The sequence below is a fragment of the Echinops telfairi genome, unplaced genomic scaffold (assembly GCF_000313985.2).
Source record: "Echinops telfairi isolate 266 unplaced genomic scaffold, ASM31398v2 ScPeMD7_7436;HRSCAF=8474, whole genome shotgun sequence".
Lineage (NCBI taxonomy): Eukaryota > Metazoa > Chordata > Mammalia > Afrosoricida > Tenrecidae > Echinops > Echinops telfairi.
Window position 1 is genome coordinate 3,600,086 of NW_022111336.1, and position 23,744 is coordinate 3,623,829.

The 23,744-nt window shown below is 40.0% G+C and overlaps 1 protein-coding gene across 4 annotated transcripts in view; it reads right to left on the reverse strand.

The window, feature by feature from the left end:
- The window catches only part of DMD (dystrophin), a 2,430,848-nt gene that overhangs the window by 230,868 nt on the left and 2,176,236 nt on the right, over window positions 1-23,744 (reverse strand). For all 4 annotated transcript variants that reach the window (XM_045298663.1, XM_045298661.1, XM_045298660.1 and 1 more), the window contains one exon: window positions 6,257-6,317. In XM_045298663.1, the coding sequence (XP_045154598.1) occupies window positions 6,257-6,317 (61 nt within the window). The remainder of the gene's footprint in view (window positions 1-6,256; window positions 6,318-23,744) is intronic.

The following is a 23,744-nucleotide window of genomic DNA, read 5'->3' on the forward strand; positions in this document are numbered from 1 at the left end:
ACCAGCGAATAGAGATAATTAGCTTGTTGAGAGCTGTTAAAGATAGATCTAACCACTGTTTCCTTTATATCATTACGGGTAGGAGAATAGCAATCAATAACTCAAAGAACAAATAAACTAACCAAAAATTGAATTAGAGCAACTCCTGGAACAAACAAGAGAGAGCTGGATCAAGAATAGAGTACAATATGGTTTACTCATGGGAGGGATTTGGATTCTGAAAAGTTACCAAGACAGTAGCAATTGAGCAAATACAGTAGGAAAGGGAAAGTCAAAACTCAGATGATACTTGGGAGGCCGGGTACTAAAAATGAGAGCAAGATCCTTGAGTTTAAAACAGAATGGAGACAAACAGGAAACAGGAGGACACAAGAACAAAAGGGAAGTCTAGACAGATGGCCACCCTTCCATGCCGAGAGTCAAACACTTGACTCTCCATTCCATAAGAATGGAAGCCATAAGAAGACCCAAGAGTCAGACCCCAAAGCAGCAATTTTAACAGCAGATAAAGCAGCAGTAATAACATGTTGACAGAAGTGATGGTTGGCTTCATCCAGGAAGGTTTTTAATTGCTTTCTGCTAATCAGAAACCACTAGAAAGTTGTGAACAATTCAAACACAATAGGCGGCTATAGAAACATGCCTGGAATTCAGAGCGGAGAAAAGGGGAGTCCAAGGTTATTAGACAACCTCTACTTCAGTGTACACACCATGGAAAATATGCAGGAGGAAAAAATAGGACAGTCCTTTGGACACGAACTACTTCTTGAGGACTGCATGTAAAAAAAAAGTTGAACAAATAATGGGCAATCCAAGGAAAGAAATAGGAAAAAATGCTGTTACATTGAAGGAAGAGCAACTAATGTCATGAAACAAAATGTGTGTGAATTGCTGGATAGAAAACTAATTTTCTCTGCCAACTTTTAGCCAAATCACAATAAAATGTCACACACACACACACACACACACACACACACACACACACACGCTGAATAATTAGCAAGTTTCCCACAACCCCATTTTTCACTCTTTTGTGAAGTGCTTCAGAGATCTATGATGAAATGTATTGCCACTGATTGAGTCAGCAGCTTTTCTACTGAGTTTCATTAGTGAAAGCCTCATAATATTTAGGAACCACAGCGTCTTTGAAGGAGGAAAGGACCAGCTTGTCTAAAAAATCAAACCCTTCCTAAGGGACAGCTAGCAGAAATATAAGGTCAACCGCTTCAACTGCTACTACTGAAAAGTAGCAGAAAATCAACGTTCAGCTAGAACTAATATATGTAGAAGAGGTTATAACCTCAATTGGTTTCTCCATGTCTTTCCCAATGGAAGACAGTGAATAGCATTTACTTTCTTCATGAGTGAGTGAAGACTAGAGACAATGCTAACAAATTTAATAACCAATATTTGGACCATTCTAGTTACATCATTCCAATAAATATATAACAGGGCTGGAAAAGATCCAGAGAGAAGCAACTAAGATATTTCATCTAAGGGCAGACTACAAACTAAAAATGATTATCCTATCTCAGAGTGAAAAGATGAAAATAAAAAAGGGTTTTCGTGGGTAGTGGCAGGGATGCGAGATTAAAGTCAATTGGGTGTTTAAAAAATGTATTCACTGAATTCCAACAAATTTAATTGGGGTTATTCTATGATCTTAAAAGATGTACAGTGAAGACAAATTGAAACATGCCTTTATACGGAAGGCAGCAATTTCCTAAAAATTATTATTCCTAAGACAAGGACACAGTGGGATAAAAAAGTTTAAGAAATCATTGAGTAAACTCAAAGCTAGCTGGTCGACAATGAATTAAGAATAGGATATGCATCCTAATATTTTAAAATTTTACTTATTATTTTTGCATCCTAATTTTTAAAATGCAAATTACTAGGTTAACTTTCAAAACATTCATTGGTTCCTGCATCTGGGACAGAGTTCTGAGATAGTTGGCCTGTTGATTGGACGCATGAAACACAGAGTTAATCTGATATTTCTGGTGCTCTTCTTATGGTATATATGCAGGGACATCCTGGATTTGAGTTTGGGATTTTTAAATTCTTTTGACAGTCCAGAATACAGAAGAATGATTTTCTAACTCATTAAGAAAGCACGAGAGTCTCAGCTCTTGGCTCCGTTTGGTTCACCCATCTGGGAGTATGCAACATAAAAAGGTGAAAGAAATCCTAACAGAATGCAGCAGCTGGTTAAAGGCTATTATATTGAAATTTTCATGAGTTTGACAGTAGGCCAAAAAACTACAAAATGGCAGAGAGTGGCAAAGGCGATTGTAACAGGTCGAACATTGTTGGTGATTATTTTTTCAGTGGCAATGAAAACGGTAATCAAATAACCTGAAAGAGCTGCTGGCAGGAATAAGAGAGCCCCAAGGGAGAGGGAAGATGACAACTGTAACAGTGATATATGCAATGGAAACATAAACAAGACAAACATGAAGTTTGAAGTATCACAACCAAGGTTCATGGCAGCATCTAAAAAGCTGGTGTTGGAATGCAAGCATAAACACTGCCGGATTTGTCATCTACAGCAAAAGTTGTTGCTAATGATTTGCAACCTCCAGGATGAGTGCATAATTCAACAACCAACCAGGGACTGTAGGAACTGTGCTATTGGTGTAGAAGTCTATACCAATTGTTATTGATAGAACCAGTTAATTCTAATATCAAAAAGGAAAAATAAAGCAATAAAAATATAGAGAAGACTTTTGGCTTTGCAGCTTTTGGGTTTGGGAGATGGGTGGTTAAAACTCTCAAATGAAAAGAAAGACAAATAAGATAAGAAATAGGAATAATCAAGACTGGTTGAAGGAATCTCATTGTGAAGTTATAATTAATGTAGTTTTTGACCAAATAGGCACATCGGATTATGAATGACATTTGTCAGTGCATGGAATCTACTGAACCACGTATAGCAAGGCAATTTGTTCTGAATAAAGTATTTTGGACGATGGCAGTGGGTAATAAAATGAAAATGGCACTAAAATACATTATCCATGAATATAGTAGATCATATAAGGGCAAATTTATGAAAACTACTTAGTAGTAACACAACATCTTGAAAGAATGAATTGCTAGGCTTAGGGGTACAGAGCCATAGACTTGGGGGACAGTAAGGTCAATTGGCATAACAGTGTACACACACACACACACACACAACTGCTCTACATTCTACTTTGATAAGTAGTTACTGGGTTCTTAAAAGCTTGCAGGTGGCCATATAAGCTGCAACTATTGGTTTTTCCAGGTACACAGCAGAAAAGAGTGAAGAAAATCAAAGGTACATGGAAAAAATTAGTCCAAGGGACTTGTGAACCATTCAAATCTTAGGCCCACCAAACTCTGAGACCAGAGGAACTAGATGGTGCGTGGTAACTAATACCAACTGCTCTAAAGAGGATCACATTAGAAGGTCCTGGATAGAGTAGTAAAAATTATGGGGGGAAAATACAAAGTCACAAAAAGAGACTGGGCTTACTAGTCTGAAGAAGAATGGGAGAACCCCAGAGACTATGGTCCTGGGTCATCCTTCATACCTGAAGATGAACTGTACCCTTTGGTACAATTTTTAGACAAACAATAGGTCTATAAAGTGAGCAACAGCACTAAGGAGTTATGCAATCCTTAGACCAGCCAAACGTTCATAAACAATAGGGCAGCATTTTCCCTAGGACAATGTTCAGAAGAAAGAATGGCTAGAAATGGGGAGCACAAGGTGGGGGTGGGATCAATGGTGTTGCCTTATGAAAATGGCAATCAGTTACATGAAATAAAATGTTTAGGACTCGCTGAATGGCAAACTGACTTGCTCCAGGAATCTTCACCCAATACACAATAAAAAGTTACAAAAAAGCATTATAATGTTTGTTGACAATGTACATGCTCTATATGAACACATTCTCTCTCTATACGAGCATCAGAATTTTCCATTTTAGCAGTATTTATGGATGTATGTATGGATTGTGATAAGAGTTGCATGAGCCCCCAGTAAAATGATTTTTTTTAAAATGACAGACTCCCTAGTTTCAAATAGATTACAATTGTAGAGAGAATTGTTCCTCTTCATAATATTTCAAAGAAAGCTCTGATAAATGATGTCATTCCTCACTCGAAGGATCTGATCATTTTGGAGGTTTTAAGGTCTCCATTCTCACCCGTCCATTAATATTGCCTACCTCTTCTTCTTTGTCCTCTACCATTGCACCAGAAAGACCAATCCTACACTATACACCCAGATTCCGTTGTTGAAAGCGGTGCCTGGAGAAAGAGGAGTGGGCCGAGAGGGCATACCCAAAGGTAATTAAACAATGGATAAAGTGAAGTACTAATGTATATTGCATTAAAAATGAAAATGACTAATTTTAAAAATAAAGATAAGATGTGTGTGTGGCTGGGGGATAGATAGCCCATTTTTCAAATTGGAGAAGACCACAGAATGAGCCATATTCAATGAGTCTTGGAGCTAGCAAGGACCTCATGTTGGTTCAACTCAATGTCTGTAAAAGAAACAAAAGTTTGTATATGTTAAATGAGGTGCCTCAGGTCCCAGAGTCAAGGAATGACTGAGTTGGGATTAGAACTCAAGTTTGCTTGTTCCCAGACTGGTGGCGTTACCAATACCACTACTTTGATCTTCAAATATACAAAGGAGAATTAGACCAATGAACATGTAGCTCCTCTCTAATTCCACTGAGAAGTGTTAAGAGGGTAATATATTGGGTTGTGTGTGGGGGCGGGTTGGTGGTGACGAGGACATCACTGCCTTTGTGGAACTTCTTTTCGTCTTTTTGGACTGCATTGATTTTTCACTTCTCCGCAAAAATGCTCTGTAACCTCTTTTTCTAGGTGTAACATGGCAAGGAGAAGACAAGGATTCAGGGAATGGGCACTGGGGCTCAGGGATTTTATTAATCACTGGGAGATCCTTAATAAACTTGCAACAGATACTAATTTGGAAAACGATGGCTTAAAGCCACCATGATTCTACTGGATATATTATTATTGTTATTTTCAGGTGGTCCTAGAAATCTTATCTACTAAATGAAAAGAATAACGTTTATTTGAGTTCATAGCGGGATTAGATGACACGAGTGCTTAGAAACAGGTTTGACAAGAAGAGAAGCAGGTCACAAGCACTTTCATTCAAAATGAGAATGCTGGGCTTTAAATGATGCAAAGAGAGTGATGTGTATGAATATGAAGACTTTGAACGAAATTATTCAAAAACCTTTAAAATTGTTCCATAAACATAAAACTTGCCCCATAAATTTTTTAAATTGACTTTCGTTTGTAATATTTTCCACTTTTTTTGTTTAAGGCCCCCCCCCCGTTTTTTACTTGTTTATTCTTGTTAGTTTTTTGGTTGATTTACTTTAGATGTTTTTTCTGAAATATAAAATTCCATATGAAATACAAAATAGTGAAATCTATAGAGACAGTCACTGGATTAGTGCTTTCCAGAAGGTATGGCAGGGAGGTTTTGGGGGTGGGGGAGTGGGGAACTCATAACAAGTACAAGAAAGAAGAAAATGTTCTAAAATGTATTGTGGTGATGATTGTACATCTCTTCTTGATTTGATGGTACTATCAAATTGTATGATATGTGGATCATGATGATTCATAACAGTAGCAAAATGACAGTGATGAAGTAGCAACGAAAATAATGGTATGGTTTGGGGGTCACCACAACATGAGGAACAGTATGAAAGGGTCACGGCAGGAGGAAGGCTGAGAACCACCACTCCAGACTGAGATCCACTAGACCCACAAATGCTGCTGACTGCCTGCCTTTGGGGTACATGAAGTAATTAATCACTTCAAACTACTCGTGCACATATAGCGCTACCAGTAGTCCATTGTTGTTTGAAGCAGAAACGTGGTGGGAAAGACACCTAAATAAATGAAATTGTTCTTACAAATACTTACTCCCACTATTAGCAATATTATCTGGAGCTTTCCACTCTATTGTGAAGAGTCTGGCCCTCTCCCCTCACCTCGAAACACACCACAAATGCGGCTTTAAATGGATTTTTTTTTCTGGAAGGCTGTTCTTTATGGCATCAGCAAATTTACAGTGGTAATTTTAGCAGGAGTTTATGATCCAAGCTTCCATGGGGAAGAAAGAAATAGGTATTGTAGGCCAGGCTAGCATCGGGTTTTAAAAATAAATTCATTTGTGCAAAGACAGATTAGCCACAATAAATGCTTCTTTAAGAATGTGATTCTTCCGACTTACTTGATATAGTAGGGCACTTTGTTTGGTGAGATGGCTCTCTCCCAGGGGCCGTGGACAGAAGCTGAAATGGGGGGAAATAAAAAGAAAAAAAAGAAAAGAAAAGAGGTCAAGTTCACTGCAAACAGGAAAGACAACATTAATCTTCAGAATTACAATTTTACACTGATATTGGTCTGTTTGCTCAGTTACCCATGAAGACAGGACAGATTAACCTGCTGTTCTGAAATTTCTGTCCTAATCTAAGTGAAATTGAACTCATTCAGGCACAAAGATAAATGCAAAGAAAAAGAAGGAGGGAAAAAAATCCCAACACCAACCCATTCTATTGCTAAGCCTATCGAACAGATAAGAAATGAAAAGAACAGCCTGCCTTCTATGTCCCTATTGGGCACTTGTCTTATAACACTTCCTGTTGCGGCTTCCAAATATCTCTTACTGTTTGATTGACTGGGTTTTATTAGTTTAGCTGCTGAAATATCCCTCTGTGATATATTTACATCCTAAGTTATTGGCGCTAAAGTACTACACTTATCACTCTGGTATGCGTGTTTTTCTCTTTATTTGGTTCAAACAGAATCCAATTTCATTGACTGATTATATGTTTAATTGGTGCCTCAAATTTTCAGCTGACCAGCATGATCTTATTAGCAAAGATAAGCAAACGGTGAGAGAACGGGCACCCGGTACCAGAGTGTAATAAAACTTTTGTGATGAGTGATGAATCCTATAGGTGAAATTAAATTTCACATACTGGGAATTTGTTTTATAATGACTTCATTGTGTATTAGTCACATCCATCACCTTTAAACTGCTTTTCAATCTGTAAATTGTTGGGCTTGGCTTTGCTAAGGCCGAACCGCTAAAAATACCTTTTATATAACTGTTTAATCTGATTTATTTTTTTCCTTTCTTCAAGACAAAATAATCATATTTAGGAGGCACACTACCATTTTCCCAACAACAAAATCTTGCTCCTGAATAGAGTTTGAAGGCACTGGACTTAAGGAAAACAAAAACAAGAACATAGATTGTCATCATGGATAAAAAACCAAGCATTCTCATTAGCGTCTAAGAATGTCACATGGACGACGAGCATTTTCCCCCTGAATTTTCATCCAAGTGAACAGCAATTTTGAAGTACAGCTGATGCTGACCATTATTTCCTCCCATGAAAATCTCCCTTCCAAATTAGTCTCCCAGTAAATTCACTCCACTGTATATTGAAATGTTAGAAAATGTCAAAGCTAATATATCCTTGACTACACTGTATCATATGAAAGAACAGCTTCTAATAAAAGTTAACTTCACCCACTGCCAGACAATTTAAGGGTAATGAGAGTACAGATTCTTGGTTTTATATAGAGGCATAGAGGGATGGACTCACCCAACCTTTAACAAGGCATGCTGCCTTTCTGTCTTGGCAACATGTCATTCGAAAGATACAGAAAAGGGATTTGTGTTTAGCCAAGAATTACGCTTTAACGCTTTGGCAGACAGTCTTTTGAATATGAAAATCTGCTGTTATAAGAGAGAACAACCCCCCTCCCCACCACACACACACTCATACTCCACTTCCAGTCTCTCTCCGGGACTCTTTTCCTAGTCCTCCTTCTTCCTTCTCACTGCCCTCTCTTCTTCCCCCCTTTACTTTCTCTCAACTCCCTGCAGGTTTCTCTTCTCTTCCACTTTTTTTCCTTGTGTAGGTTAGAGCTCTCCCGCCCAGTTTAGTTTAGAGAGTAAATAAGACCTCATTTAAGGATGTGGGATGGACTCGCTGACCTGCCTGGCCAGAATCTGATGTTATGGAAACCTAAACCTCAAGCCCTCTCTAGCAGGAGACAAGGTGAAGAGCCAGAAATCATAGCACCTGGCTGCTCAGCACATCCTCCTCTTAAAATCTCAGCATCATAAAAGGAAGATGCGAGCTCCGGAGACTGTTTGGTCCAGCCTGTGAATGCCCAAACGGAGAAAGGAATGTTTATTCTTTTCTTAAAGGTCTCTATAGACTCACGCGTGGCACAATTTCTCTCATCATTCCTTTCCAGTTCTTTATTATTCTAATAGTCCAGAAATACTTTCTGATTTGAAGGATGCTGGGAATGTCCTCTGGTAGAGGCAGAGTTGACCTGGAATTCCACTGCTATTCGGAGATTTCTCAAAGAAGGAAGGACTAGCGGGTGTGTGTCCTGGCTCAGGGGCTCTCAGTCTGAAAGCCACAAGCTTCAGGCAGGTGTTTTGAGCAAGAGAACACAAATTGATGCTAAGAGAATTCTCTAAGAAAGTCCCTCAGAGAATATCTATAGTTGATTTTGCATCATTAAATATTCAAAGAAAGGGGAAATAAAACCACAACAATGAAAAATGCCAGAGGGTTTCAGAATATGTTTGAGCTAAAAAATTGAAAAGAAAGATTTTTTTTAGATAAAAAAGGATCCTAAAAACACCAAGGTGAAATTTTATGCATATACCACAGGAATTTTTGATGGTATGGTTACCAAATAAGTCAAAGGGTGGAGTTCAGTGCCTTCATTTTTTTTCCTTCCCCATAAGATGGTTTGTTTTTTTTCCCCCCTCCTTTGACTTACAGGTCACACATTTACCTAAGCAACTGCTTAGCCGCCATCATTCAAAGCCCTAGATGTTATACTCTAAAATGACCTTGATGCTATAAAAAGACAACATAACAACACTTCCACCTTGGTCTGCTCCAGGGTCCCCACGTCCACATACTCTAGAACTACATGCTTCAGAAATAACACACAGGTGATTGGCTTCAGGACTACTTTTCAAGAGACTGGTAATGGGTTGCGGGGTAATTCTGTTTAGGGCTGCCGGATGATTCTGGCCTTACCTAAATTTACAAGTTGATCAAATGTTGGGGACTTCTACCTTGCACCCCCAAATTATCAGTTCATCTCTGGCAATAGTGTTGATGCCAACAACTGCCGTTTCTTATCTCAGGGTGCCAGCGGAAGCTTGTCATCCTTCACAAAGCTAGCCTTCGGAAGGGACAAACACACATCTTTTATGCCTGATGTGTTCATTTTTAGTAGCCCACCAGAAGCGGGTTTTTTGGCAAATCGTTTTTATGACACCGTGCTGTCCTTTGGTATGTTCTCATACAGATGTTTTTATAACTGCGATGTTTAATTCCTGGGCAGCTCTGTGACTCAGATTCTCCAGGGTAAAACTCATCTATTATCATACCAGACCAGCACCGGGGGCTCTTGTGGATGGAATTTAAATAGCAAACTACACATGAGTGTATTTATTCCACAACAACCTCTGAATTTCTCCTTGTGCTATAGACAGAGTATGTTATTAAGAGTAAGAAAGGGGAGCAGTTCTCCCTTCAAATGCTTTTTCGCCCTCGAGGTGACAGGATTCAATATTGCGCCCAAGGTGGTTTCGAAAATCATAAACACAGGCCACACTATTTAGGGCAGGTACCTATTCCAACTATTTTTTAATACCTGATGAACAGAATAAGCTAAGCCATGCACCCCTGGTGTTGAGGTATATTTTGAACGACACAGGGGCCTAACCAGGAAATTTAAAAGAATGCTAATGTTAGTTAAACCATGCCAAAAGAGCACTCTCAGGAATTCAGACCCAAATACATTCATTAATCTTTCCACTTTTCTCATTGTGTGTGTGTATGTGTGCGTGTGTGTGCACTTGGAGTTCAGTAACACAGTTTGATATGTTTTAAATGGGGCAGGTTAGAAGAAATACATAGTATACTATTTACCGGAGGCAAAAGAGAATACTGCTCTCTGGGTTCAGAAAAAAGACATTTGCGAGTATCTTCTCACCACTGGCACTTGTCTCTGCAGTAGAATGCCAAACCATTAAGCTTCTATGGACACATCCTATGCTGGACTTTTATTTGGGAGTGGAATTCTCACAGCCCTTTTCTCGCTATTGACCCCCAAAGGGTCTTTTCAGATTTTTTTCTCCTCATTGTTGAACCTCCAGACATTTTAATAGCACAGCTATAATCTCTCTCTGAGTATGTAAAGCTTGCCTGGTGGCATTGTGGTCACGCATTTGGCTATTAACTGCAAGGTCAGCAGTTGAAAATCAATGGCCCCATTGAGAATGCTTGAGCTAAAGGAACAGGAAAGGAAAGGACAAGAAGTTATTTAAAAACCTCTTATGGGCCTGAAACATGACTTAATTGATTCTCATAATGATCTATTTGGTAGGTAATATTATTTTGATTTTGCAGATGATAAAAACCGCTGAGATCAAATGAAATCAATAGCATGTCTAAGGTCTGAAGTCAGTAAGTAATAGAATCTCATTTTGGTCTATTACTCAACATGAAATCAGACGATTCAGAGAATGAAGAAAGGAGAAAATCAAGGCGTCACCTTTCTACAGTGTACAGGACACAGTTTGTTACGTAATGTGATGGTCCCCCACACTCTAGGAGGTCATGTTGTGGTTGCTGTCCCAAAGCGTATAGCCACTCCATGCACCATGGGATGGGAATGAAACATTGCATGCTCCGGCGCCGTCTTCATGACTGGTCACAGATTCCACCATTGTAATCTAGAGGATGTTCATTGTCTGATTTTTGAGAGTTGACGCTTAGGCCTTTTGTCTTTCATTTGGAAACTCTACTGAAACCTGCTCTGCCACTTAACAACCTCCACTGACAAAATGGGTGTTGGCTATGCACGAGGTGCATTGACTGGGGAGGCACTCAGGTCTCCTGGAAGGAAGGCAAGAGTTCTTTAACTAAAGAACTTTAACTTCTTTAGTTAAGTTCTTTAACTAAAGAACATTTCCCCTTTCTGAGGTCATGTTCTTCTTTTATCAGTGCTGACTCGGAGTGACCCGATGTAACACAGCAGCATGGCTCTATTTAATTTCTTTGACAATGATCTTTATGGAAGCAGATCAGATCACTAGATGTTTCTCCCACAGGGGTGTCACTGGGTAGGTTTGAAGCACCTAACTTTTCTGGTAGCAGCCGAGCACTTAACTATTACACCACCAGGGATCCTCATTCTATTACCATGTTTCCCCGAAAGTATGACATCCCCCGAAAATAAGACCTACTTACAGTTTTGTCTCCTGCTGAAATACAAGGGATCCCCTGAAAATAAGACCTCCTCCAACATAAGGCCTCCCCGATAATAAGGACCCCCAAAGTTACCGTAACTGGACTATGGGCCGTAGCCCGCCGCACAGCTCACTGTTGGCCACAGCGCAGCCGGAGCAGACAGGAAGTGTGAGTAAATGTACCACAGATTGTTGTACATGGAAATAATGGTAGTAACAAGAAATTCTTGATACTGTAGGATTCACAGTTTGTCTGGTTATGCTGGTTTGTGATGGCAACTACTACCATACCATATACAGGTAATAACTTTCCTTTTTTGTTGTTCAGCAATAAATGTGTACCGTATTCTTCTTCATGGAAAAGTAAGATATCCCCTGAAAATAAGACCCAGCGCATCTTTGGGAGCAAAAATTAATGTAAGACACTGTCTTATTTTCGGGGAAACAGGGTAGCATGTACGAAGAAATGGAGGCTCCGAAATGTTCAGGAAACTAACCCAGGGCATGCAGTTAGTAAAGAACTCAGTCAGAATTATAACCACGCCCTGGGTAGCCTCTCTGTTTTATCATGTGTGGTACATAACAGGCACTCTATAAATATGAGCCAACCAACTGAGGAGACAAATACTAACTCTTGAAAGGGATTGTAAAGTCATCTAGCCCACATTCTCTACACGATATCTAAATGCACCCTCTACACCATTTCCACCAAATTATTTTCCAGGAGCTGCTTGAAAAACTTCATTGTCAGAGAAGTCACCACCTGCTAGAGGGGCTCTTTTTATTTCCTCTAGGTTTCCTGATAATTATAAACAGCATCCTTTTATTCTGGTCAAAATCTGCCTCCCTATGATCTGTAATCTCCACCGTCGGTCCTGTTCTAAATACTTAAAAGAAATCATCTGATCAATTCAGAGAAACTAATTTCACAAGAGCTCAGATGAGACCTATTTTCCCTGATAAAGGGAGCCCAATCCCTAAAGACACCAAACAATACTAACATCTCTTCACACATTATGCAATTTCATTTATTTATGTATTTATTTTTACAGAGCACCTTCTAGGAGGTAGACATGGTACAAAGTGCTGATGGTATAGATAGCAGCAAATAAGACAGGCAACAACTACTGCCATTGTGCACTTAATGTTAGTCTCCGAGGATATTTCCCCATGAGCCCATCTAATATTCTAGCTTTAAACTCATTCAACTGGTATTTACTGAACACACATAATGTGCTAGGTATTTGTGGGTGGGGGTAGGGTGTGGTAGGGAAAGAGGTCCTAACGTGTCCCATGCCCTAAGGACCTTATTACTGAATAAATAGGATCTGTTTTCAGAAGACTCATATATTACAGGAAGACTGAAAGCGTCAGGGTCCTGGCAGAAAACAGATGGCACATTCAAATCGTGTAATTTGAAGAATACTTAGTTAGGAAGCTGCTGACAATGGTGTGTTTGGGCTATAGGAAAACAACAAGGGACAGTATTAATAACAACAGGGACCCAGGACTACCTCTCGTTCTGAGGATGTGGGGAGAGAACCATCCTGTGACCCAGAGAGAGAGAGAGAGAAGGAGAATAAGAAGGTGCACCAATACTGGAAACCAGCAATAGACAGGACAGACAGAAGAGAGACAAGAGAGAACCAGAATACAACTGTTCAATGGGTAGAGGATTACTGTATATACTTGTGTATAAGTCGTGTTTTGCAGCACATTTTTAATGCAGCTTTTGTGGAAAAATTAGGTGCCTCGGCTGATATTCGGGTCGGCTTATACTCAAGTATATATGGTAACTGAAATGGCCTAGAAAGAAAGTAATAAGGAGCTGGAGGAATAAAGATTTCAACCTCATTCTCCATTTTTCCACCCATCGCCTTCCAGGGTTCTCTAATATTATTAAGACCAACAACAAACTAGGAAGTGGCAGGTCTGTCTCCCAAGACAAAGAATATAGGAGGATGTGTGGACATTGGATGTGGAGGGGCAAAATACAAACACTTCCTCATGCTACATTATAACTTTTCCTCAGATTCTTCTAGCTCCTCAGTGTATCCAGTATGTTGTTGTTAGGTGAAATCGAGTCAGTTCTGACCCATAGTAACCCTCTGCACAACCGAATGAAACAGTACCGGGTCCTGCGCCATCCTCACATTTGTTCTTAGGCCTGAGCCCATGGTTGTAGCCACTGTGTCACACCATCTCCCTGAGGGCCTTTCTCTTTTTTGCTGCCCCTCTGCTTCATCAAACATGATGTCCTTTTTCAGGGACTGGTCTCTCCTGATCACAGGGCCAAGGTAGAATCTACTATAGCATTAATGAATTTTTCCAAAGTACCACTTGGAACACGCCAGTCTCCTTTGCTCAAAACCCTTCCATAGTTTCCCTGTCTATAAACAGATCTCAAAGTTATTTTCCCCGTTATTCAGGGTTCACCACATCCTGGCCTCAATTCTACCTTTCCTCTCACTCCTAACGCATATGGCCTCAACAGTTCTCCTTGTCCGAGACCAGGGACACAGATAGTTGCCTGCATCATATAGAGTCTCTTCTTGAGTCACAGATAAACTCTTGGGTCCATCAACACCTTAAAGGCCTATGATGTAAGTTCTTTAAAAGTTGCTGACAAAATTGAAAAAAAGCTTTTGACTTTTTCCTATCCACATTTTTTTTCCTACCTAGAACACGGATGAGATGGTGTCATCTTATCTCAAAGGTGTAGTAAACAGGAGAATGGAAGCCATCTTGGCTGTATTCATTCAGAAGTGGACTCTGAAACCAGTAACTCGTGATTCAGGAAGCACGGGGAAGGGAAAAAACTTTATTGATGTGGGCACTTGACTTTCAGGGGACCTTGAGGCTTCAGTGCAGAAAACACTCTAGAATTATCCCACCTGAGGGAAGTGGGATGACCTATTCCTCTATTATAGCTTGAGAGCTTATGCGTATCAATAGCTTGTTCCTTTCAATTGGTGAGTAGTATTCCACGGTATCAATGCACCAGGGTTTGTTTATCCATTCTTCTTAGAAGGACATTTGGGTTGTTTCCACTGTTTGACAATTATGACTAAAGCTCTGGTATCAATACTCATGTACAAATTTTTATGTAAGCATATATTTTTGTTTCTCATAAGAGTTTAAGAATGGGCTTGCTGGGTTACAACAGCTTTTTGAGTGTTAACTGTATTCTAGTAATAGATGTATCTTAATTTATTGAAGAAATTCCCTCTTAAGGCATTTTTTTGACAGTCCACAAACAGCACATTTTTATAACTTGATGCTTTTGTTTACATACACATTCTGATAATATCACCAAAATAGTGGACAAGATAGTGGACAAACACATTATCAACAAAATGCCATTGTGCCCCTTGGTAATCTTTTAAAAAAAAACATTTTATTGGAGGCTCGTGCAATTCTTATTACAATCCGTACATACATTCGTTGTGTCAAGCACATTTGTACATATGTTGCCATCATCATTCTCAAAACATTTGCTTTCTACTTGACCCCTTGATATCAGCTCCTCATTTTTTCCCCTCCTTCTCTGCTCCCCCTCCCTCATGAACCGTTAATAATTTATAAATTACTATTTTGTCTTATCTTATACTCTCCAACATCTCCCTTCACCCACTTTTCTGTTGTCCATCCCCAGGGAGGAGGTTATATGTAGACCCTTGCAATCGGTTCCCCCTTTCTACCCCACCTTCCCTCCACCCTCCTGGTATCGCCATTCTGTCCTGGGTTCCCTGTGTTTCCACTTCCTATCTGTACCAATGTACATCCTCTGGTCTAGCTAGTTTTGTAAGGTAGAACTGGAATCATGATAGTCGGGGGAGGAAGCATTTAAGAACTAGAGGAAAGTTGTATGTTCCATGGTTGATACCCTGCACCCTGATTGGCTCGTCTCCTCCCCATGACCCTTCTGTAAGGGGGTGTCCAGGTGCCTACGGATGGGCTTTGGGTCTCCACTCTGCACTCACCCTCATTTACAATAATATGATTTTTTGTTCTTTGATGCCTGCTACCTGATCTCTTTGACACCTCATGGTCACACAGGCTGGTGTGCTTCTTTCATGTGGGATTTGTTGTTTCTGAGCTACATGGCCGCTTGTTTATCTTCAAGCCTTTAGGACCCAAGACGCTATATCTTTTGATACCCAGGCACCATCAGCTTTGTTCACACATTATGCACACATTTGTCTTCAGTGATCATATCGGGAAGGTGTGCACGCACTGATATGATTCTTTGTTCTTTGTTGCCTGATACCTGGTCCCTTCTGTACCTCGTGGCCACACAGGCTGGTGTGCTTCTTCCATGTGGACTTTGTTGCTTCTGAGCTAGATGGCTGCTTGTTTTCCTGAAAGCTTTTAAGACCCCAGATGCTATATATTTTGATAGCTGGGCACCATCACCTTTCTTCACCACATTTGCTTATGTACACATTTGTCTTCAGCGATCGTGTCCGGAAGGTATGCATCATGGAACGCCAATTTAATGGAACAAAGTGTTCTTGCATTGAGTAAGTACTTGAATAGAGGTCCAATGTCCATCTGCTGCCTTAATACTATACCTATAAATATATGCACGTAGATCTATTTCCCCACTATCCTTTATAAATATATTTACATATGTACATGCCTGTATTTAGACCTCTATAAATACCCTTTGCCTCCTAGTCCTTTCCTCTATTTCCTTTTACTTTCCTCTTGCCCCACTATCATGCTTAGCCTTTATTTGGGTTTCAGTAATTTCTCTCAGTTTAATTGCCCTTGCTGAATCCCTGCCAGGCCCCTCACACCCTCCTTGCCACTAATTTTAGATCACTTGTTCCTCCCTTGTCCCTGGGTTGGTTAACACCACCTCCTTTCCCCCGCCTTCCCCTCCCATGTGCCCCTGGAACTATCGGTCCCTTTATTTTCTCCTTCAGACTGTTCATCCAGCCTATCTTACCTGGATAGATCTGCAGAGATAATAATATGCACCAAAAAGAAGGCATAGAGAGACAATGTGACAAAAGAGAACACAATGATGACAACAAAAAAGAAAACCAATGCCCCAGAGAAGAATAAATTAATTTTTTAAAAAGAGAAAGACAAAATTAAAAAAAGAAAGAAAATCCTTTAAATAGATCAAGGTCTGATTTTTGACCTCTAGGCGTGTCCTCCAGTTAAGTCCGATGGGGTGCCACGCTCTTGTCCCAAAGTCTTTCCTTGGGACTCCCTCGGGAGCTCCCTGCTGTGCTGCCCCCATTGCTCTGCCTCACGCCTTTAGTGTTTTCCTTGGTGTCATGGGATCAGACCGTGCCAGTGTTGTCCCCCATAGGGCCATGGGTCTTCAGGGATATTTATTGAAGAAATTCCCTCTTGGGGGATACTGTCTTTAGGTTTTCATTGTTATAAGTAATATCTTTGTAAATACACCTTTGTATATATATTTTCGTAGATATTTTTGTTAATGTTCTTAGGCAAATTCCTAGAAGTATGTTTACTCGATCAAAGGCTATGGACATTTTCAGGACATTTTATATAAATTACATTCCTGGCAGCAGAAGTCGTTCTTTATTGATTCAGGTGGAAAGAGAAAATCCATTTTCTGCAGGTCAATGGCATTTAGTTGGTGTAATTCTCAAGGCAGATTAGATAAACTGGCTGATACAGTGGATTATTTGAGAACTTGTTTCTCACAGTCTTTCTCCCCTAGACAGACTGTAAGCTCTTTGAGTTTATGAAGGCACCCAGCCTATTATCTCAAAGCTTAACCCACTGTGAGAAGGATCTGGATCAAGTGGAAAGTGTCCACAGCACAGAATCAGAAGAAATGGGCTTGAGTTCTGCTACTACTGCACCATGACTACCTGATCTTGAGCAATTTTTTCTCTCTCTGAATCTTATTTTTCTTATATGAAAATTAGAAATAATGATTATCTTCAACACTGAAATGTTGGGATTAAGTGAGAAAATGGATATGAAGTTGATTTGTGGAATAACTATAGGGGAAAATAAATGTTTGTAATTACATACCTATTATTGCATGCAACCTGAATGATGGAAATCCTAGACTCAATCTCTCTGCCCAAACTGGGCAGCATATATCTTCAATAATCTTTGGATCCGTTTTTTTCCCTAATATTAACAGGCTACATGTATAAAGTGTGGCAAGAGAAGTGAATTTGAATGCTGTCCAACTGCTAAGGTCATGGTACTTCTTTCACCACCTGTTTATGCACAGATCAATGGTATCTGCTCAATAGACCTTTCATTTTCAGACAAGGGTTCCCCATTCATCAACATGAATTATGAACAGATTAGTTTGCTTGATATAGTAGGAAAGAAACGGCTGTTTTCTAATCAGAGCATTGCTGTGATAAAAATAAGACTATTGCTCTGGTGGTACCATATACAGTGGGTATGGTAGGAGCGTATAGTAGAGGTAGAGAGTAGAGTTGGATAGGTTGTCTAGTAGTGAATTTGGTGTCCACATGACTCAATAAATATAAGACTTGGGTTCTAGGCAATTGGGGATTTCATTTGCTGAAAAAAATAACTGAGGAGAGTTGAATTTCAGATAAATTACATTTTTAGATGAAAATATTGAAAATTGGGTGCTTTTATTGAAACTTAGGTAAAAGAACAAGACTGTACATACTAGATTGAGCACCAAAGCTACACAACAGCTACTTCTTAAAGGGAGAGCAGCTGTGAAGGGAGAACTGTGCCCTGGGGGCATGCTTCCAAATGGTGGCATTCCCAAGCTACAGTGGTAGTAGCAATGGAAAAGCTGTCAAAGAAATGCGAGAAAGGCAGTAGAATCAAGTGGACTGAAGCGCATTTCAAGAAGGCCAGCCATGCTGGCAAGGTCAGAGCAGCTACGAGTTCCAAGGAATTGCGCATATAGAAGAAAAAGGTGTATGTGGTCACAAGGAGAAAACTGGTGACCTCAACATGGCCACTTCACAAAAGTAATGAAGGTAGCAGCCAGATCACAGAGGTCGAATGAGGGAGGAGACAGTGGGAGAGTAATGGGATTCGAGCCTGAGAAACCGTTTGAGAAGTTGTGTATGCAAAGGGTATATGAGTGAGGAAGGGCAACATCTGAGGGCTGATCATCTGCCTCTCCTGTTCATTAAAGTGATTTACTGAATTTGCTTAGTGTCTTCTTTACAATGTTATTTTTTTTTGAAAAAAAACACACACACCCTATTTTCACTTTTTTTTCCATCTTAAATAAGTCAAACTCAAGGGGCTAATCTAGAATTTACATGTTATGTAGTTCTTACTACTGAATGCCTCCCCACCACCCTCATTGCGTTGCTTCCTGTAGGGTTCTGATTGTCTCTTGATGTGATGCATATAGTTCCTGTAGCAGAAGTAAGTTTGCTGTCATTTGACTGAAAGGGCAAGTTAAATGTAACACTTTTCAAACATTAAATTACAACAAGTGTTTTTATGTCTATATCATGTATCAAAAGTAAAGGTTCAATGAAAACTTTAAGATCACTTACTAAACTTTCAAAGATGGGCAGATTTTCCATAAAGATTACAACAGCAGAGACAGATGGGCACATTCCAGAGGGGAAGGTCACGAGAGTGATGAATGAGACCTCTGATGTCTGCCATAGCTGTGAAAATCTTTATGGGTAAGGAAAATTCCTCATGAAGAACAACCTGCAAATATTATATGAGCTAGCAGACAGATAATGCCAAGCTCTGAGCCCTCCGCACATGGTGAACAGCATGCCATACCATGGGATTTGTCAGTTGATTGCCAAGTCATTTAGAGTATCGGGCTCACATTTGGTCTGGAAAGTCAAGAGTTCATATTAAGCTACTTGGCAAGGTGTTGCAGAGATAAACACTATATCTAATATCCACAGCTACTGGCTGCACAGTCTCACAAAGTCTAATTTGGTGGCAGCCTTCATGAAAGGAGAGCTCCTTCACACTGACTTTAGCAAAGCTTCCAGAAGTTCATTGTGCTTATTAGAAGAGTAAGAGAGAAATCAAGCCTCACAAGGCCAGCCGTTGGAGAATGGGTGTGTACATAAAGAGAGCTGTGGCTGACTTCTGCTCATGGAATTTCTGAATATTGTGGAACCGAATTGGCAGACTATTGCCGGAGAACTTGGCTACAGGTAAGAGTGGTTAGAGTCTTTGGGCCATCTGGGTGAAGTCAGGTTACTAACAAGTCAGTACAATATTGCCAGGTGCTGTTAGCCTCTCCAGATGTGCTTTTAAATGACGGCAGGCAGTCAACATCACTTTCTGAATGCTCTCTGTGTGAGGCATACTGTATTAGGCACTAGGGAAATTTCAAGGAAAGTAAAATTTGCAACCTGAGACAGTAGGGAGCAACTTGGATATTAAAAACCAAATGACTACAGATGAGATATATACCCTATTTTGAAAGCAACCGGGGAAGAGTGAGAGGGTGCTGAGGATGTGACATCAATTAAAAAAAAGGAGGGGGTAATGAATTTTGGTCCTACTTCTTTACTGCATTTTAAAAATAAAAGCAAAACAAACTTTATACCTTAGTTATATCCTCATAGTGGGCAGTGTGGTTCTCAGCCCCTTGACCTTGGGCTCTACCGTGTCACTTGCATTAGGCAATGGAACTTTAACAGGCATCATGTGAGAAGAAGCTTGTCCTTTGTGTTCTGGTAACTGGCTATGAGAACATAACCCAAGTGGCTTTAATAATTTGACTCAGGCCTCCAAGCGCAACACAAATGGAGACAATCTAAGCTGAACGGACAATCAATCTGCAGTTGGAAGCAGAGCTTACTAGTCAAGCTTTGCCTAGATCGCCTCAACCATGATTGTGGTTTTCTGTAAAACACTGAGGTTTGGGGGTTAGCATGTTACACAGCACTATTGGGATTGTAATTGACTAATACACACACACGAAGAGAGTGAGAGTGAGAGAAAGCAAAAGGAACATCAAAGACATTAAAGAACAGAAAATAGCCCCCTGCACCAGTCTTCCCCATTTGTTATATTAATCACTTTGTCGGGCAAAAAACAAAGTCAGATTAGCCCCTTCGGTATGCAGTTGAGGCTTGTGGGCTGCCAATCATTAGTCTCTGCAAACCCATCTGTGAAGCTAGGAATACATAATGGTTACATGTGGGAATTTGAATATGTTATTAAACCTCTTCAGTCTCTGCTGTGAAATGACTAGAATAATAGTTCCTATGGGATATGGTTCTTGTGAGGATTAAACAGGTCAATTCCATGTGAGATGCTTCCTCACCAATTGCTCATTATGTATTTTGAACTTTGTAATATTTCATTCCTCCATTTATTCCTGTTATTATTATTTATATGTAATTCCTCCTTCTATCCTATTGTTATTATTATAATTACAACAATAGTGAAGTATCAGGCTATGTATACACTAACTTACTACGAATGTGAGAAGACTCAAGCAAACGAGAGAGACCCTCTATGATTACAGGATGAAGCTCACTGCTAGCCACCAAAGCACAGGCCTAGGGAGCAACTCAAGGAAATGGACCCCTTCCTGTATTTCTAGCCATTTTTGACTCTTCAAAAATGATAGGGCATCACCAGAGATATAAATCATGAATGGAGACACAAAAGTAAGCCTTGCTTTACCATTTTATGTCAGCATTGCTTTAAAATGCAGAACCAGTAGCCAAGTACTATTTAAAGAAAGAAAGAAAAAGCATTTTCATCTTAGTTTCTATTTTCAGTTATTATTTTTACATTCAATCTCACATTATCAAACTTACTAGATAGATAGGTAGATGATTTCCTATTTAAATTTGTGTGGTTGACACCCATTAGAAGATTTCCCAAACCTGGAGTTAGGTACTATGCCGTAAGACAAAAGCTTTGTTACTCTTTATTTTGCCCCAAGGTAGCAAGTTTCTGGCGAGTTTTTGTGTCATGAGCTTGAGAATTCACTGAAGGTTAGTTCAAAACTTTCCCCCTCCTCCTGACACCCCTAATAGATGTATCCCCTCCAAACCTCCTGGACCAAGTCTTTTGAATTACTCTCTGTCCCTCCATCTGCCCTAAGGCAAGTTCCACAAAACAAACTCTTCCATGTTTTGTCTTTAGAGAATAAATTCCTTCTGTCCTTAACTCACACCATAAAATGAGCTTATTCCTTTTCATTCCTCTTCTGATTCCCCCCCCAGCCCCCAGATATTTCTTGCTCAGACATTCTTTTATCAAGTCAAATTACCCCCATGTTGACTAATCCCTCAATTATTCTTTTTCTTGTCTGACTATTTCTATCTCATTAACACATTAGCACTCTCTAAAACCTATATTTATATTCATTATACATACATAAGAACTCCCTTTTCTGAACAAAAGGGCTATAAGGAGACTACATGTATAATTGGAAAGGGGTATTCATCATATCAGAATGGCCAAGTAGAAAGGAGAACCTGATTCTTATAGTTGAATGCATCTTGCTAAGCGAAATCAAGGGCCAAGCAATTAGAAATATTCTTTGCTAGATTTCTATCAAATGAAATATCTGGAACCTTGGATTTTGTCTATAGACTAAGGGATAATGCGCATTAATACTTTTCTAAATAGAACATATCATTCCCTTCGCCGTAAAAATAATTCCTCCTTCCACTCTATTTCTGGAATACCCACTACTTCCCACTATTATAGATGGTCATAATTTTTAAAAATAGGTCTACCTTTATTGGAGCTCTGGTGGCACTGCCAGGTAAGCTTTGGACTGCTGTGGTTCGAGCCCTCCAGCTGCTCTGAGTTAGAAAGCTGAGACTGTCTGTTCCTATAAAGATTTACAACCTTAGAAACCCAAAGGGGCAGTTCTACTGTGTCCTATAGGGTTGCTATGTCAGGGCAAATGGTTAAGAATTCATTTGATTGTTAACCAAATGGTGGGAAGTTTGAACCCACCAGCTGCTCTGTGGGCGAAAAGATCTGGTGATCTGCTTCTGCAAAGTGCTCTGTACCCATAAAGATCCCAGTCCTGGGAAGTCTATGGGGCGGTCCTAGACTGTGTTAGAGGGGCACTGTGCAGAAATCGGGCATGTAATCACAACCGTACTTGTTAACATATGAAAAGGCAAAGAACTAAGTGCCATGGGCAGAGGAAGTCAGTCCAGCCCAGTTCTCCTCTCAGAAGCCTCCTAAGTTTGCCGTTCTTACTAAGAACAAATCTACAAGATGCTACCTGAAATGGCCCTTGGTTCCTCACGGAACTATCATATTCTGGTTCAGCTGTCGTGGCCTCCTTGTTGTTCCCCAAACCATCCAAGCACTTATTATTTACTCTTCGTGAAACTCTTTTACCCCAGATACATGCCTGGCTTGTTGTCCTCAAGTCTTTGCCCAAGTGTCTGTCCCTTTATCAGTAAGGCCATCGGTGGCCATTTCATTTAAAGAGCTCTCATCCCTCAGCATCATTTCTAGCCCCTTTAGCTTGTTTTGCTCTTCTTTATCAAACCTATCACGACACGATTGCCCATCTTCTTCAATTAAAATTTAGATGCTACACTTGGTCTTAGCCAAAAGGCCGAGAACCGATATCAATGAAAATTTAGGTGGACCTTTGTTTTATTCACTGCTCTTTCCTTAGTATCTAGAACATTTGCTGAGTGACGGAATGAATCAATTCCTTTCAGAACTAACTGAAAGTGAAGGTCATAACTTCACAGATTTCAGAAAATTAGACTAGACACTGGAAGAAGTACTTTCCTCCTGCATCAGAACTGAAACAATCTTAAGAGGGCCAGTTACTCATTCAATCAAGACATATCTGCTATCTATGTGCAAGGTGTTGTGCTCGCTAGTATGCAAGATATTAGCAAAGAACAATGCATACCCTTTACCTTAAAAGTACTCATACTCATACACATTTATGATTTATTTATTGACTATCCTGCCTTCCAACACTTGTCAGTTTCTGCTATGCATGCTGTTCATTCACCAATATATTCAGCCTTTCAGGTTTTTTGGAAATCTCCTATGTTGCGAGGTGACCTGGTGGTGCAGTGGTTATACGAGTTGGGTTGCGATCCGCATGGTCTGCAGTTCAAAACCACCAGCAGCTCCTTTAGGGAAAGAGTGCGTTTTCCTCTCCTGTAAACAGTTACAGTCTCAGAAACCCACAGGAGGTCGCTATAAGTCAGCGTTGACTCTGTAGCAGTGAGTTTGTTTTGTATGTGGAGTGGTGGTTACACATTGGGCTGCTAATTGCAAAGTCAGTAGTTTGAAACTGCCAGTTGTTCCATCAGAGAAAGACTGGGTTTTCTACCCTATAAAGATTGACAGTCCCTTTGTGTGGTGAATAAGGCTGATGATGCCCGGCTATCGAGACCTATAGTGTCTGGGGACTTAAAGGCTTGAAAGTAAACAAGCGGCCATCTAGCCCTGAAGCAACAAAGCCCACATGGAA